The sequence below is a fragment of the Mytilus edulis genome, chromosome 1 (genome assembly GCF_963676685.1).
Source record: "Mytilus edulis chromosome 1, xbMytEdul2.2, whole genome shotgun sequence".
NCBI classification, from domain to species: domain Eukaryota; kingdom Metazoa; phylum Mollusca; class Bivalvia; order Mytilida; family Mytilidae; genus Mytilus; species Mytilus edulis.
The window spans coordinates 58,585,557-58,601,206 of record NC_092344.1 but is presented as its reverse complement, the minus strand read 5'-3'; the positions used below and the strand labels follow the sequence as shown (position 1 = coordinate 58,601,206).

Sequence of the window (15,650 nt, the reverse complement as noted above, 5' to 3'; positions counted from 1 at the left end):
ATTGTATATTTATAATTCCTCGTGCTTTTAATTAGCCCCCCCCCCCTTTTCGTGGTTACCGTTATGCCAACAAATACCCGGGGCTTGATTTACATGTAAAATCATGGGCGGATCCAGCCATGATAAAGGGGGTTCCAACTACATGTCTCCACTAAATAAGGGGTGTCGTTGCCGCTGGTTTTCTACGGTTACCCCACCCGTTTCATATAATTTAGATTTCAAAAGTGTATACCTTATTCATATATTGTGTAGGTTAAAATGTTATCTTTTCCCATATTGTTTGCGTTTTGATTGGTGTGTAATGCAACAGTGCAATACCTAAGTGTCAAAAGAGAGTTTTTCCCGACCTATTCACATATGTTTAAGGTTCCTATATACAAGGTGATAGGACGTTCGGTTCCGTTGGAATAGGTTACCTTTTCACGCTATGCCTTAAAACTTTTCCTGATGCACAGGTAACCTATTCCAACGGAACGTCCTATCACCTTAGGAACTTGAGAGGATTCCCGAGATTATCATTTATGCAATGATTGCTCACAAAATGCTAGGGGAGGCCAACCCCGGATTCCATCCCCTTCGACCCGCCACAGAATACAGATATAATTGATAATTGTTATTTAAAAGTCATATACTATAGTACTAGAACCGAACACCTGTTTTCGGATATATATATATACATACACCACATCTTCCTATGTCTATATAGCTGATTTACCGTAAATAACTGCGAGAAAATGAATAATACACAAGTTGATAATTGTCTCTTCTCTGCTAATTTTAATGTGCATGCAATATTCACTCTGATTTACTTGTGAGACCACCGACACTAATAATAATTACCTACAAAATAATAGGTGCTCCTTTACTGGGAAGAACATTTCGGATCCGATCAATTTATTGGTTCCATTCCCCCATTCTACACTTCTCCTTAGAAAAAATGCCTTGCAATGCGTCATAATTATCTGGACTACTAACTTACTTCCATATAACTTCGAAAACAGACTATAATCTATTTCACTGGATGAGATTGGGCTCACGGATTTTTTAATGGATTAGTAATTTTTATTTATAGCACAAGTTTACAAAGCAAGATTAATCACATTTTTCTACCGGCCTACAGATCAAATGGTTGCCTCCTTACTGACTTACACCTACACAAGCTAAAAAAAACATATTCATGGGGGGGGGGGGGGGGGGGGGGTTCAGATGGGGGATGCTTGCCTCAGTCATGTTTCTGTGATTCCCTATATAATCAACAAAATTTTTCACAAAAAAAGGGGGGCAGGGATTTCTCCTTAATAAGAAATCTCTATTTTCAGCATAAGCTCATATAAATTTGCCTTTTGAAGAACTGAAATAAATATGAGACGGCTAATGATTTTTCAGATGCTTTACATTAAAATACATCCATGTGACATTCACAATTATATATAGATCCAAATTTAAAAAGCTATTTTTTTAATATTTAAATAATGTAGAATCAAATCTTGATACATGTATGTAGTTGAAATTGTTAGCTTTAAACATGTTAAACATTAAAAAATGAACACCCAAAGTTTAAACCACGTTTAAACATAAGAATGACCATGTAGTCTTTATTAATGTATGCTATTGCTATGAAACTAGGTCATTGTAGGTAAACTGTCATCTATTCCCTTAAATCTTTGTTCCCAGTCACCCCAAGTTTGATTTAAATTAGTCAAGTATATCTACTCTATTAGGTCTCTAGTTTGGATAGTTAATAACTTGCAAATTACAAATGAATTAAAATCATACTCCTCCCAAATTTATTTCTTTAAATATTATGGATGAAATACATGTAGCAAGTAAGGGATGAAATTAAATTGGATGAAATGTGGCATTTTTTTTTTTGATAAAGTAGTATGTCGTCTGATGTTGTCAAACTTAATTATAGACCCTTAAGGGGCGGATCCAGTCATTTTAAAAAGGGGTGGGGGTGGGATTCTAACCCAGGACAAAAGGGGAAAGGGGGGGGGTCCAATTACATGTCCCTATTCAAATGCATTGATTATCCCAAAAAAGGGGGGTTCCAATCCCTTGAACCCCCCTCTCGATCTGTGCCTGCCCTTTAAAAATAAAATTATCCTTATTTTGAGTTAAAGCTTATAGATTTTTCTATAATGCTTCTCAGGGGCGGATCCAGCCATTTTAAAAGGGGGGTCCCAACCAAGAGCAAAGAGGGGTTCCAACTATATCTCCCATTCAAATGCATTGCTCGGTAAAAGAAAAGGATTCCAACCCTCAAATCTATGGTCAGGTTGTTGTCTCTTTGACACATTCCCTTTTTCCATTCTCAATTTTATCATGTAGTCGTCGTTGTCCCAGGACATTTAGTTTTCGCTTAATAACTTTAGTACAAGTAATAGAAATCTATGAAATTCAAACACAAGGTTTGTGACCAGAGTTTTTTTCAGAGTTTAGGAATTACATGAATTAGGGGCCAATAGGGGCCAATATTAAACTTTGTTTGATTTTATAGAAAATTGAATTATTGGAGTTCTTTGATATGCCAAATCTAACTGTGTATTTAGATTCCTAGTTTTTTGGTCCTGTTTAAATTGGTCTACCTTAAGGTCCAAAGGGTCCAAAATTAAACTTATTTTGATTTTTACAATATTTAAATCCTTGGTGTTCAGATTAATATGCTGAATCTGAATATTTACTTAGATTTTTTTATTATGGGCCCAAATTCAAGTTGATCCAAATCGGGGTCCAAAATTTTACTTTGTTTGATTTCAACAAAAATTGATTATATGGGGCTCTTTGATATGCTGAATCTAACCATTCATTAAGATTTTTGATATTTTGACCCATTATCAAATTGGTCCACATTCATGACATTGAGTTCTAAAAGGTCCAAAATTTAACTTTATTTGATTTCACCAAAAAATGAATTATTGGGGTTCTTTGATCATGTTGATATGCTGCATCTAACCATGTATTGAGATTTTGAATATTGGACCATTTTAGAGGTTAATTGTCAATTTAAAATTTTTAAGTACTTGGACCGCATTCATTCTGTGTCAGAAACCTATGCTGCATCAACTATTGAATCACAATCCAAATTTAAAATTCAGAGTTGTATTGAGCTTGAATGTTGTGTCCATACTTGCCCCAACTATTCTGGGTTCAACCTGCGTTTGTATCAAGCTGAGCCATGCATAGCATTTTTATCTGATTTATATATTAATTTGAAATTTTGACAAGTGAGACACATACAGATTATACTGTTAACAATATTTCAGAGTTTAACGTAGTCAAGCGAAACAAATTTTAGAAGAATAGTTGAATCATGTCTTTGTTGTCAAATGAAAAATTAGTACGAACACAAAGAAAAAGTATGGGAATGTTTGTTTTTTAAACTATTGACCAGGGTGAAAGTCTTTGAAAGTCATGACTGGCAAAATGTTTGTGAAATGAAATAGCACAAATATTCCATTCTTTTTAAATATAACTGAATATAAAGAAAAACACAAACTGATGTTTTATAATAGTTTTTACCCTTTTTATGTTTTATAGGACAAGAAATATAGAAAAATGATGAAAAATATAAACAGTTACAATAGAAATGAGCGCAAAACAAGATAAACAGAATACAACAAGGCCTAAATGGTAAGACCACTTCTATATACTGTAAATTCAGATTTTTCAGGGAAGGGACAACTTATTGTGATTACAAAAAAATCTGCATAAAGATCTATATAGTTACATGATATATATATATATATACATATGTTTCTGTTATCAAAATATGATTTCTTATTTTTGCGATACTCACCCAGTCACATTATTCGCATTACTAAAAAGTTTCGATAATTTCTGAATTACAGTAATAAAAGAAATTGCCTTTGAATGATGACTCATATAAAAATAAGAAAATGTGGTATGGTAAATGAGTGACTTATCCACCAGAGTTCAATGAAGCGGATGCAAGAAATTAAAGGCCAATCATGGGCCTGCCTTCAATAATGAGAAAACACTTCCTTTATAGGTCATCCATTAAAGTTCTCAACATATAAAGATTTAAACAATCCAATTTAGTTCAACATGTTCAAAGTCAATAACAATTAATAAAAAAAAATCATGCCTAATATAAAATATTGTTTGTTTCTTCAATCCTGACCGACCCTGCAAAAATGGCCCTACTCATAAAATTTTATTGTCAAAACTAAGCCAAATATTATTTTATTCATTTCTGATTTTCGGGCTTGCCGGATCATCCGATAATATTCAGGCTTTTGGGAAAAATAAAATTATTTACCTACCTACCTACCCACACCTGGCTTGTCAGAATAGGGATTAGGGAAACAAACAATATATTAATTTAGGCATCATGTCTGTGAGCACTCAACCTGACCATAATATAGGACAGTCGTTCAAATATTAACACAACATATGAACATTCTATAACAACTATTGCAAGTGGCTCAACTTTAAATATCACTGCAAGGCACTAAACAACGAATATTAAATCTTGGACACAAAGCACTGAAATAAGAGAACTCATAAGCATGACAAGTAAGAATATCAAATGAAAGTTTCTCAAAATGTTCATTAAAACATGATAAAATAAGCTTATTTATATTGCTGTTTTTTTCTCCATTTATAACATTTTTTTTTATTTTGTGTATTTATAGGTCAGATATCTTGGTTTTTATGATCATCAACAGGTCCTGCAGGTCTATACTGAAGAGGAAACTTAATTGTTAATACTTTTCTACATAATGTGCTAATTGGATTATTAATGTGAAATGAACTCAACTGTGTGTTTTTCTGGAAAAAGAAATAGAAAAAATCCTACAAAATTGCTATAAACAAAATGGAGTACTATCAAAGAACACAATTGTGTAAAATGTAACAACCTACATTCATATTAACTGATGGATTATGGAGAAATTAAGAAAAAAAATAGTATCTTTGTCATGTTTGTTGTCGAAATAAACACCTGCTTTATCAATTCATGTACATGGCTCCATCATATCAAATATACAAAGAAGATGTTTGAAGAACATACGTTGCCAAAATTTATTCAACCAATTGAAGGAAGATGTCTTGTGGATTGAATTATTTATGCACTGAACTGTTATGTAGGGGGTCGAATACACAGCAGCTGAAACAGAAGACAAGTTAATTTGACATGAAAAGTGTTTATTTTATTTAATATGCAAATATGAGCACAATATTAATAACATCACAAATGGTATGATATTCATAGCATTTTGCTTATTATTGTATTGTCTTAAACATGCTAAACAGTCAGCCTTTTGTTTTTGTATGTTTAATACTCACCATGAAAATTTGTATTACAGTATTAAAGTTTTAATTATCTTTTGTATCAATAATTCAGTCTAGGAGAAAATATATTAATACTGTTTGTACTGTTATGAAATTTCCATAGAGGAAAAACATTTCCTTAAGGGAAATTTGATGTTCAGAAATTTCCCTAGAGGAAATTTGAAGATCAATGATTTCCTTAGAGGAAATTTGTTGTCTTGAATTTTCCTCCAAGGAAAAGTGTTTGCCAAAAATTTCCTCACAGGAAAAAGTATTTCCTCCAAGGAAAATTTGAAGCTACAAATTTCCTCACAGGAAAAAGTATTTCCTCCAAGGAAAATTTGAAGCTGCAAATTTCCTCAAAGGAAAAAGAATTTCCTTTAAGGAAATAGAATTTCCTCAAAGGAAATAGAATTTCCTCAAAGGAAATAATTATGCAGCAAATTCCCTAAGGGAAATCTTTTTCCCTTGAGGAAAAAACAATTTCCCTTGAGGAAAAATCTTTTTCCTTCAGGGAAATTTGATTTCCCTTGAGGAAAAGTACTTTTCCTCTGAGGAAATTGTTGAAAAAAGGGGCATAACTTTTTCAACAGTGGTGCTAGATCCAAAAAATTTTAGGACAAATATCAGGGAACCAATACCAACCAAGTTATCAACTTTGTTTTGACTTAACTCCAAAAATTAAGGTGACAACTTTTGCACTCAGCGGAATTGCAAACTTGTCCCGGAGACTGTTTTTGCATTAGAGTCTGATTAAAATGTTGTAAAAGTATCATTAGCATGTTATTAATGCACTATTTATAATAAAAATCTTAGCTAAATATATGATGTTGTTGATTTTTTATTTTAAAACGTCAATATCAAATTTTCTTCAATTAAAAATAGTTAAGGTATAACATGATTTGTCATAATACAGTCATAAAGTAAAAAGTCTGTGAAAAAAGACGTATGAGGAATGATATAACTAGATGTAGTATGTAAATATGTATAATGTAATTAGTAAAGAAATGTATAATGTGTAATGTAATGAGTAAAGAAATGTATAATGCATAGTGTATTTTGACTCTGTAATTTGGACTCCTTTTCTAATATGTAATCAAAAAATGTTTAACATTCCTGAAGAACTACAATAATGAATTCTGGTCAAAGTACAATTAGTGATTATAATTATATAGTTTGTACACATTTTTTACATATTATAATTGCACGTTAAATACCACGTCAATCCATTTGCAAGTTGGTTTTTCATTTTACGAATTAAAAGATAATTCCGTTGATCTAACAAAACATTAATGATTGATCCCACCTAATCTATAATAATACCCAAAATGTTACTGGTATATCGTAGTTTGTTTTTATTCAATTACATTTCTACATGCAGACACATTTATGAACAGTTCTTTGAGATGAGAGAGATTTCTGAAACTAAGAACCAGCTGCTGATTCCTCCATCAAATCTATGACTTCTTCAAGTTTATTTGCAAATTGTAGATCTTTACTTTCTTCCATGTCCTCAAAATCATCAACAATCTGATTAAAAAAGATAATATGAAATATATTTAAGTTCTTTTGAAAAAAAAAAGTAAAATCACAAAAATACTGAACTTAGAGGAAAATCTAATCGGGAAGTCCATAATCACATGGCAAAATCAAAAAACAAAACACATAAAAAACGAATGGACAAGAACTGTCATATTCCTGACTTTGTACAGGCATTGTCAAATGTAGAAAACGGTGGATTAAACCTGGTTTTATAGCGCTAACCCTCTCACTTCGATGACAGTCTCATCAAATTCCGTTATGTTTACAATAATGCGTGAACTAATCAGACATAATAAATGAAATAGTCAAAATATGGGTACAGCAGTCATCATCGTGTAACAATTTTAAAAGGAACAATTTAACAGAACACAAAAACATCTATCTACAAACACATTCATTGATTCGCGTGTCTGACACATATATATGTCGTTCATTGACAAATAATTTTAAAATTTCACATAGGCAATGTTAGCATACATGGTTAAAAAATCAAAAGTATGTAAGAATAAATTTCAGAAATAGACCGAGATTTAAAATAGTCCAAAAGTCAAATAGAATTTATAAAAATCCACAAATAGTTCATTCCAGTACGTGATTGAATAATTTTGACGTTTGTGGTTCAACGTATTTTGTAATTCATAATAGAAATATATCATAATGACATAAAATAGAACAATATCATACTGACGGAATCTTTTAAACCACAGAGTCATGTAATAAGAACCAAAGAAATACAGAAATACAAAAAGTCGCATATACAAAACACACCAGCAAAAAATGAAATATAATACAAACACATTAACGGGATGTTTAAGTACCGAGCCACTTGAAATGGATATCACATAAAACAATCCAACAGTAAAAGTTATATTAATAATAGAACAAAGACAAATGAAAGAACAATATAACACGTTGTTAAGATGATAAACAACATCAGTACGCAGAATCTATACATCAAGTCCATCACGTATAATTTGTGAAGTTGATACGGAATATTTATCAACAAGGTCTTGGTACCTTCCGATGAACTTTTTTAGAAAAAGGACGAGACGTTCTTTGACATACCCCTGGTTCATCAACTTTCTACTAAGACACTGATGACGTTTTACAAAGTCTGAGTAGGATCTGCAAGCTCTTAAATATCGAATAAGTTGGGAAATATATATCCCATATGTAGGTTAAGTTGGTATATTGGTACTAAGGTGGGGGAAATTTATAATTTCAAAATTAAAATCGTCTCGTTTGTCATAGATTCTGGTACTGAGATGACTGTGTAAGTCAAATTCGAGACATACGTCTAAAAAAGAGGCTGAAGAAGCCTTGTCTGTTGTTTCTTTAATCTCTAGTTCTTGGGGATATATTAATGGAACCCAATCAGTAAAGTTCGGATTGTTTATTGAAAGAACATCATCAATATATCTAAAAGTGAAATGAAATAATTTGGCTTTATATATATACTGATAGCACATGTGTACTATTAGTTTTTATGAGGCATATTTGCAGCTAGAAGTTATTGTGGTCGTTTTCAAGAACATCCAGCAACAACAACAAATGATTTCTGACAACCTAACACACATCACATTTAATCACCTAGTTGATGAAACGTTTTAAATCAAAACTTACATAAAGGGCATATTTTATGCAAAAATTAGAATAACAAATGAAATTTAGGCTCTTCTGATATGGTACGACATGAATTTATTGTTGATGTTATAATTGGATGGAAAATAAAATTGTAACAACTTTTAACAAGATCACTACCTATTTGAAACCCTTACTTCTAATATTCTATAGTTTTTTTAACATCTGAATTATGTCAATAGACAAGTGTTCGATCGAATAAAGATGACATTCATAAACTAAAAAAAACAATAAAAAATCTTTTAACTATTTTGTTGCGCTAAGTATGTGCATGTACATGATCTTTTTTTGAATAACACAAGCTATTTTCATGTTTGCTTACCTCAGTTTTGTACTTCCCAATAAACAAATTATACAGCTGATGAATGGTAGACTGTCGACTGAACTTTAGCTCTGATCTCTGTGCCTGAAAGGATAAAATATTAGAATTGGTAAGAGTGTGGATTCGAAACATTGTTTCTGTTTGATATCTTATTATAATACTGTTGTCTCTTGAGATATTTGGGACTTAATTTGTCTATGAGTACAATCATTATCACAGTAAAAAAAACGTTCTCATCATCGAAGTCAAAGTCAAATTAAAAAAATATGACAAAATCAAACGTTATCCACCAACAGAAAGAGTAGAAAACAACTGCAATATTTCTAACTTGGTACAGGCAATTTCCTGGTTTCATCAGACGATAAGAATTTTATAAATAAAGTATGAGATATAAGAAACAGTAATTACATTTGATATTTCATCTATTTCACTCCAAAATTCCGTGTCAGTCACTGGTTCTACTCGAATGAAGAAAGGGTCGATTAGTTTTCTATATCTTGGTATATCTTTATGGAACAACAATTTCTGTGGTGGTGATTCCTGTTCAATTCAATAGTAAATAATCACTGATGATTAATTGCACATTTTACTATGCATCATATTTTTAATGGTACTTTCCATATGTAGATATTCTTAAGAAAACATGAATTAAATAAACGGAACTGTCAATATTTGATAGTGAAAACCCCCCAACAAAAAAACAGGTATTAAACATTGTTTTCGACAGCAAATAACATTTAGACTTAGTACATTATTTATGGCAATATCAAAGTAACTAAATGAATAATAATAAAAAAAAAACACCAAAAAACAACATGTTATAATGTTTTATAATGAGTACTTATAAACCTGACCTTGTTTACTTTGTGGGCTGTCTGCGTGAAACTTTCTACAAACACTTGTCTTAAAATATCCAAACATGGTTCCACATGACCAGGTACATTAACATCAAACAGTATGTTTGGTTTACCAATCAGTGGAGCCCAAACTCGTGTACCATAACTAAAATTTAATTAATAGTATCGAAGATATACAGCATAAAAAAGTCCTGACTTTTCAAATGAAAATTATAACGTTCCGGTCATAAGTCAGTAGCCTGTATTTCAATGGTTGTCCTGTGTTGCTGTTTATCATATGTTTTTTTAGCTCATTGTTTTGTATATACATCATGCCGTTATTCCTCTCCTTTAATTGTTTTACATTTGTCATATTGGGCCTTGCATAGCCGACTATGCGGTATAGGTTTTGCCCTTTATGAAGACAGTACGATAATCTTCAGTTCTTTGTTATTTGGTCTTTGATGGAGAGTTATCTCATTGCCAATCCAGTCACATCTTCTGTTTTATAGAAGTTTATTTCAACAAGAAAATAGCAAAAACATAAAAGTATGCAACAAAATATATAGAAAAATGTGATCGAGTTCATCATCGAACAGGTAAACGTTTAAAACATGTAACATTGGAAGGAAAGTAGCATGTAGTGACGTCCAATATTTACCCGTTATTGATAATGAAAGCACACTTACCACTCATTTTTCCATGCTTGTAAGACCTCTGTCTCAATTTTAAAATCGTTTCCAAGTTTATCTAACATGTGCAGGAAGTATCGAATGGATATGGATAGTGATTGTGGGTCTATCAGTCCCTCAAACGTTGAATCAATGTAATCGGTTAAGAGCAACTAGTAAGTAAATATTAAATATATATTTATCTGTCTTGCAATATTATAACTATCAGCTATTCATTCTTAAGATTTGTTTAAAATGTATGCATAGTTGCAGCTTTTCAGTTAAGATTCTTATCTTTAAGGCAATGCAACTATTAATAGGTCTATTTCTAATAAGAAAAAGACACAGTCTTTTAGTTCACATCCTCATCTTGGAATATTTGTTCTTAAATCATGACTTTTAAAAATAATCAACAGTCAACACTGTATGTGTCACAGATATATAATTATCATCTCGTTTAATCATGTTAAACGGTTGGAGAGTTGACATGTTTAGGGTTCTTAAAAGATTGAGTTAACGGTTTGATTGTGGAAATATATAGAATTCAATCTAATTTGATTCTGTTTGAAAATTAAATGATAATCCTTTATTATGTTTATTACACCAGGCAGAAGTAAAGAAATCCAGAGATGGATAAATTTAATGTTAACAATTTCTTCTGCCATCGTCGTTACAATGAAAGATGCTATACGTACATTTCCCATTCTCTTTTGAATTTTGGACAATTTGTAGGCACTGATTTGATGATTTGTTGATTGAGATTTATGAAAAGGTATAGTTGGCAATGCCAGTTTACAAAGTAACTTAATAGTTAAAAATAATGTTGGTCAATTTGAACTATGATGATTTCACATAATTTCGGAATATGTACTCATGGCTTGTGTAGAGTTCACATGTCTGAGTTTTAACAACATCTCAAGGCTGCTTAGTCGCCAGCTATTGAACAGACATTGTTTTCAGTTCATAGCAATAAAGGTACATGTACCAATTTTACTCAACATTCATATAAACATATGTGTCTGTTTGACCGTTTAAAGATATAGTCGCAGTCATTTTCTTACCTTGGTATGGAATAATCTATTTAAAAATATGTCCCCGAAGTCAGTCTCTCTGTTTGACTTAATGTCATCTGATAGATTTGGCTGGAAAAAAAACATGCAAGTTCTGTTTATTTTACGTACTTAGAAAAGTTGTTTCTTTTATTATAAAGTAACAAATGACTATTCATTTATCCTTGCATTATATTATCATAATGAAATTAAACTAATGAAAATAAATATGTATGAATAAACCAAAAAAATATATATCAAAGTTTCGAAGATTCATATTGAACTTTATTTTACTCAACAATTGAAAAGGGATCATAATGATCTTTTTAATACATGAGAATATAATTTGTTATACATTTCAATCACACATGTAAAACACTCCATTATGAAACGTGCACCACTTCAAAAGATTTGTAAATTGTGAAACGTCAGGTAAACATTTCAAAAAGATGACAATTGAGGTGCCCTGTACAAATGTGTACCAATTTTTCACAACTAATCATGCTAATGAAACGCACCAGCAGGCCGTTCTTCATATCCATACTGTAAACAATTTCAGCAATACAATGCGTCAAAACATTAAGTGCGTATTATAACTATTACTATATGATTTTAAATCGCTCTTACTTGATGACCTGTTATATACGACAAACTGATTACGTGGTTATTTTTCACATGAAAACAAAAACGCATAAAAAAACCAGGGTTATAACTGGCTACCCTAGCCGCGATGTATTTTTTCATAAACAGTTGGGGAAAAAAACAAGTACGAAGTTGACAAGTATGAAAAACCAAATATAAATTAAGTACGAGCTAGACTTTATATTGTGATGTCATTCAAGGTAGTATATTATATAAAGTTTACAGTTCTCAGAAATGTATAAGTTATTGGAATTTTATTAAAATGCAGTACCTGAAGATCGGACAAAACTATATTGGGCGTTTTTTACTGATCGAACGACAAATTGAACTCTGCAGCGGTATTTAAATAGCTGAAACATGTTACAATTAAGCGTTAAGTATAGCATTTACCGAATATGTGGAATGCAAAAATGACAACGCTCAAATTATGAAATCTAAGCTGACACAGAAAGATTCATCGGTTTTTCTAATTGCAAGACTATAGAAAATATGTATTCCCAATTTCTAAATCAATATTTATTCTTTAGTGAGACAAATGGATTAAATATGCTTAATATCAGTCTGTTTGCAATTACAACAATTAAAAATGTCCTAATTTAACATAAAACTTATGAACTTAGAAAAACAATTGCATATAGATATCGCCTTTAGTAGAACTGCCTTGAATATTTTCCTCTGCTTCACGTCTTGGACTAGTTGAGTTACAATTAACTTGCTTTGATTCTTATGGCCAGTAATAAGTGTAACATATTGACCCTAGACATTGCCCAACTGTCTTAAAACATTGTACTATCAATCTTAACATCTCATAGCTAGCTAAGCCTCAAAAGTTCAATTGTCACCAAACAGACCAAAGGCAATATAATACCATATTTTATGTGAACTCTCACGCGTTATAATTTATGAAGCAACATAAAATAACATATATGCAAAATAGGAGAAACGATGATAAATTCAATGTAATGATTATTTTTTACCAAGTTGTAAACATACGTGTATCATTTGATTAGTGTCGAATATACATTTGTAAGAATCTCGAGTATGTTGATACAAACATCATGTTTTTCGTGTATCTTTCTAGCACTTGTTATATAAGGCATACTAGTCGATTAATATAATTTGTCCATAAAAGTTTGCCAAAGATAAATATAAAATAAATGTAAATATCTTTAAATGTTATACGCTATAGCAAAATATCATGCTAGAAAACAAAATGTATTTAAAAGAAAATACTGAGATGAGCACATTTTTGTATTATAAATATAGAATTATTTTCTCAGGGACACTTATAACAAACATCGAAAATTACATGCAAAGGGATAATAAAACAAGAATGTGTTTAAAGTACACAGATGCCCCACTCGCACTGTCATTTTCTATGTTCAGAGGACTGTGCAATTTGGGATCAAAACACTAATTTGACATTACAATTAGAAAGATCATATCACAGGGAACGTGTGTACCAAGTTGCAAGTTGATTTTACTCCAACATTATCAAATACTACCTTGACCAAAATGTTTAACCTGAAGCGGGACAGACGAACGAATGGAAGAACGAACTGACGCACAGACTGAAAAAAACATGCTCTAAGGCGAGGCATACAAATCAAATGAGTTAATTTTTTTTATCTTGGATAGTCCGGCCAAAGTTTTCTTGTTAAACTTAAAGACAGCGTCTAACAAATCTATAAATGCACTGTATAATAATCGAACAGCGTGTTCAGCTTCATTTATTCTATTTTATAATGGATTAGTATGTTTGAAAACAGAATACATGAGGTACAATGTATTAGTTTTAAATGAAACAATCACCAGCTGACACATAATAGATAACAGTATCATACGATATGTATTTTTAAGTTCAAACAAACGTCATCGATCTTATGCTACAGTCACTAAACTTTTCGTCTACATAATAAAATTGAGAATGGAAATGGGGAATGTGTCAAAGAGACAACAACCCGCCCAAATAAAAAACAACAGCAGAGGGTCACCAACAGGTCTGCAATGTAGCGAGAAATTCCCGCACCCGGAGGCGTCCTTCAGCTGGCCCCTAAACAAATATATACTAGTCCAGTGATAATGAACGCCATACTAATTTCCAAATTGTACACAAGAAACTAAAATTAAAATAATACAAGACTAACAAAGGCCAGAGGCTCCTGACTTGGGACAGGCGCAAAAATGCGGCGGGGTTAAACATGTTTGTGAGATCTCAACCCTCCCCCTATACCTCTAACCAATGTAGTAAAGTAAACGCATAACAATACGCACATTAAAATTCAGTTCAAGAGAAATCCGAGTCTGATGTCAGAAGATGTAACTAAAGAAAATAAACAAAATGACAATAATACATAAATAACAACAGACTACTAGCAGTTAACTGACATGCCAGCTCCAGACTTCAACTAAACTGACTGAAAGATTATGATTTCATCATATGAACATCAGGCACAATCCTTCCCGTTAGGGGTTTAGTATCATACCATCATAACATATATGAGAAGAACATAACCCGTGTCATGCCAACAACTGTTTTTTAGAATAAATGTGTTTAGTTCCGATGCAAAGACCTTATCAATGACTCAATATTAACGCCAAAATATGCAATCTTTAATGACTTGACAACAGTATCGTAATTATATCCCTTCTTAATAAGTCTATTCAAAGGTTTTGTAAGTTTCTGAGGTGAATACTGACACCTTTGTGCTTTATAAAGAATATTACCATAAAAAATTGGATGTGAAATACCTGAACGTATTAAAAGTCTGCATGTTGAGCTATATTTACGAATAATGTCTTTATACCGATGATAAAATTTAGTAAATGTTTTGACTAGTTTGTGATATCGAAAACCCTGGTGTAATAATTTTTCAGTAATACATAAATTTCTCTCGTTAAAATCTAAAACATTGTTACATACACGAGCGAATCGTACAAGTTGAGATATAAGACTCATTGGCGGCGCTGAACAAAAACAATTAGGAAGCCAACTCAAAAGAGAACGTTAAAGGGTTTGGATATTCAAAAATAATATCTATGATATGGTGGCGGAAAACGTTAGTTCTTGAGTAAAAGGTTTTATTAACATCTATAGATTTTAAGTTTTTCAGTGTTGTCTGGGCCTATGATTCTCTCCGGGATAAAAAGTCCAGTCAGTCTTATCAAGTCCAGTGGCTTCATTAAAAATCGGTAAACATGCAAAACCTATAATGTGCATTAAAAATTTAACTGCGCGTTCTGTTATATAAGTCTGGCTATAGTTATCTATTGCATGATTAAAAAAACACACACGTTTGAAAACAAATTAACATGTTGTGAACGGTTAATAGAGACAAAAACAAAAAAAATGTCTCGTGAGAGCAACGGTTTGACTATTACTAGTGACAAAAATGTCAACCAGAAGTGCACTTGACCCAGATATATTATCAAAGTCATACACATCTATACAATTGAAAGTTATCATGGTTATAAGAACTACAATATTGTAACAGCTATATTAATTAAGCATCATTCTATCGCAGATGGTTTGAAACTATACACAGAGGATCACATCACTCTACTTACCGAACATGTTTCCTTAAGAGAAAAATATTTGCATAATATTATAAACTCTGTCATAACTATTATATATCTATTAAAACAAACTTAA

General features: G+C 31.6%; 1 protein-coding gene and 1 long non-coding RNA gene across 3 annotated transcripts; one reads left to right on the top strand and one right to left on the bottom strand.

Annotated features, from left to right (window-relative positions):
* Positions 1–658: 658 nt before the first annotated feature.
* LOC139514623 (uncharacterized) lies at positions 659–5,349 on the top strand. 2 transcript variants are annotated; one of them, XR_011662654.1, is made up of 3 exons: positions 659–1,055; positions 3,541–3,633; positions 4,659–5,349. It is a non-coding gene; the product is annotated as an uncharacterized lncRNA (long non-coding RNA). The 2 variants fall into 2 exon arrangements; XR_011662653.1 differs by lacking the exon at positions 659–1,055 and having other exon boundaries at positions 2,845–3,633.
* A 917-nt stretch (positions 5,350–6,266) lies between these two features.
* Positions 6,267–15,634, bottom strand: LOC139514617 (plexin-A1-like). Its single transcript, XM_071304043.1, has 7 exons — positions 15,566–15,634; positions 11,369–11,449; positions 10,326–10,480; positions 9,655–9,802; positions 9,209–9,340; positions 8,801–8,884; positions 6,267–6,825 (listed from the first exon to the last, which is right to left on the bottom strand). The coding sequence occupies exons 1-7, from the start codon at positions 15,617–15,619 to the stop codon at positions 6,721–6,723; spliced, it is 759 nt and encodes a 252-aa protein (XP_071160144.1). The 5' UTR covers positions 15,620–15,634; the 3' UTR covers positions 6,267–6,720.
* Between the last annotated feature and the right edge of the window lie 16 nt (positions 15,635–15,650).

What these genes read in the sequence shown, in the direction of transcription:
- LOC139514617 (XM_071304043.1), bottom strand. Translation starts at nt 15,619, where the DNA reads ATGACAGAGTTTATAATATTATGCAAATATTTTTCTCTTAAGGAAACA. An exon ending in CTCTTAAGGAAACATGTTCG is followed by an intron (nt 11,450 to 15,565) that starts GTAAGTAGAGTG and finishes TTTTTTTTCCAG; the next exon opens with CCAAATCTATCAGATGACAT. An exon ending in ATAGATTATTCCATACCAAG is followed by an intron (nt 10,481 to 11,368) that starts GTAAGAAAATGA and finishes TTTACTTACTAG; the next exon opens with TTGCTCTTAACCGATTACAT.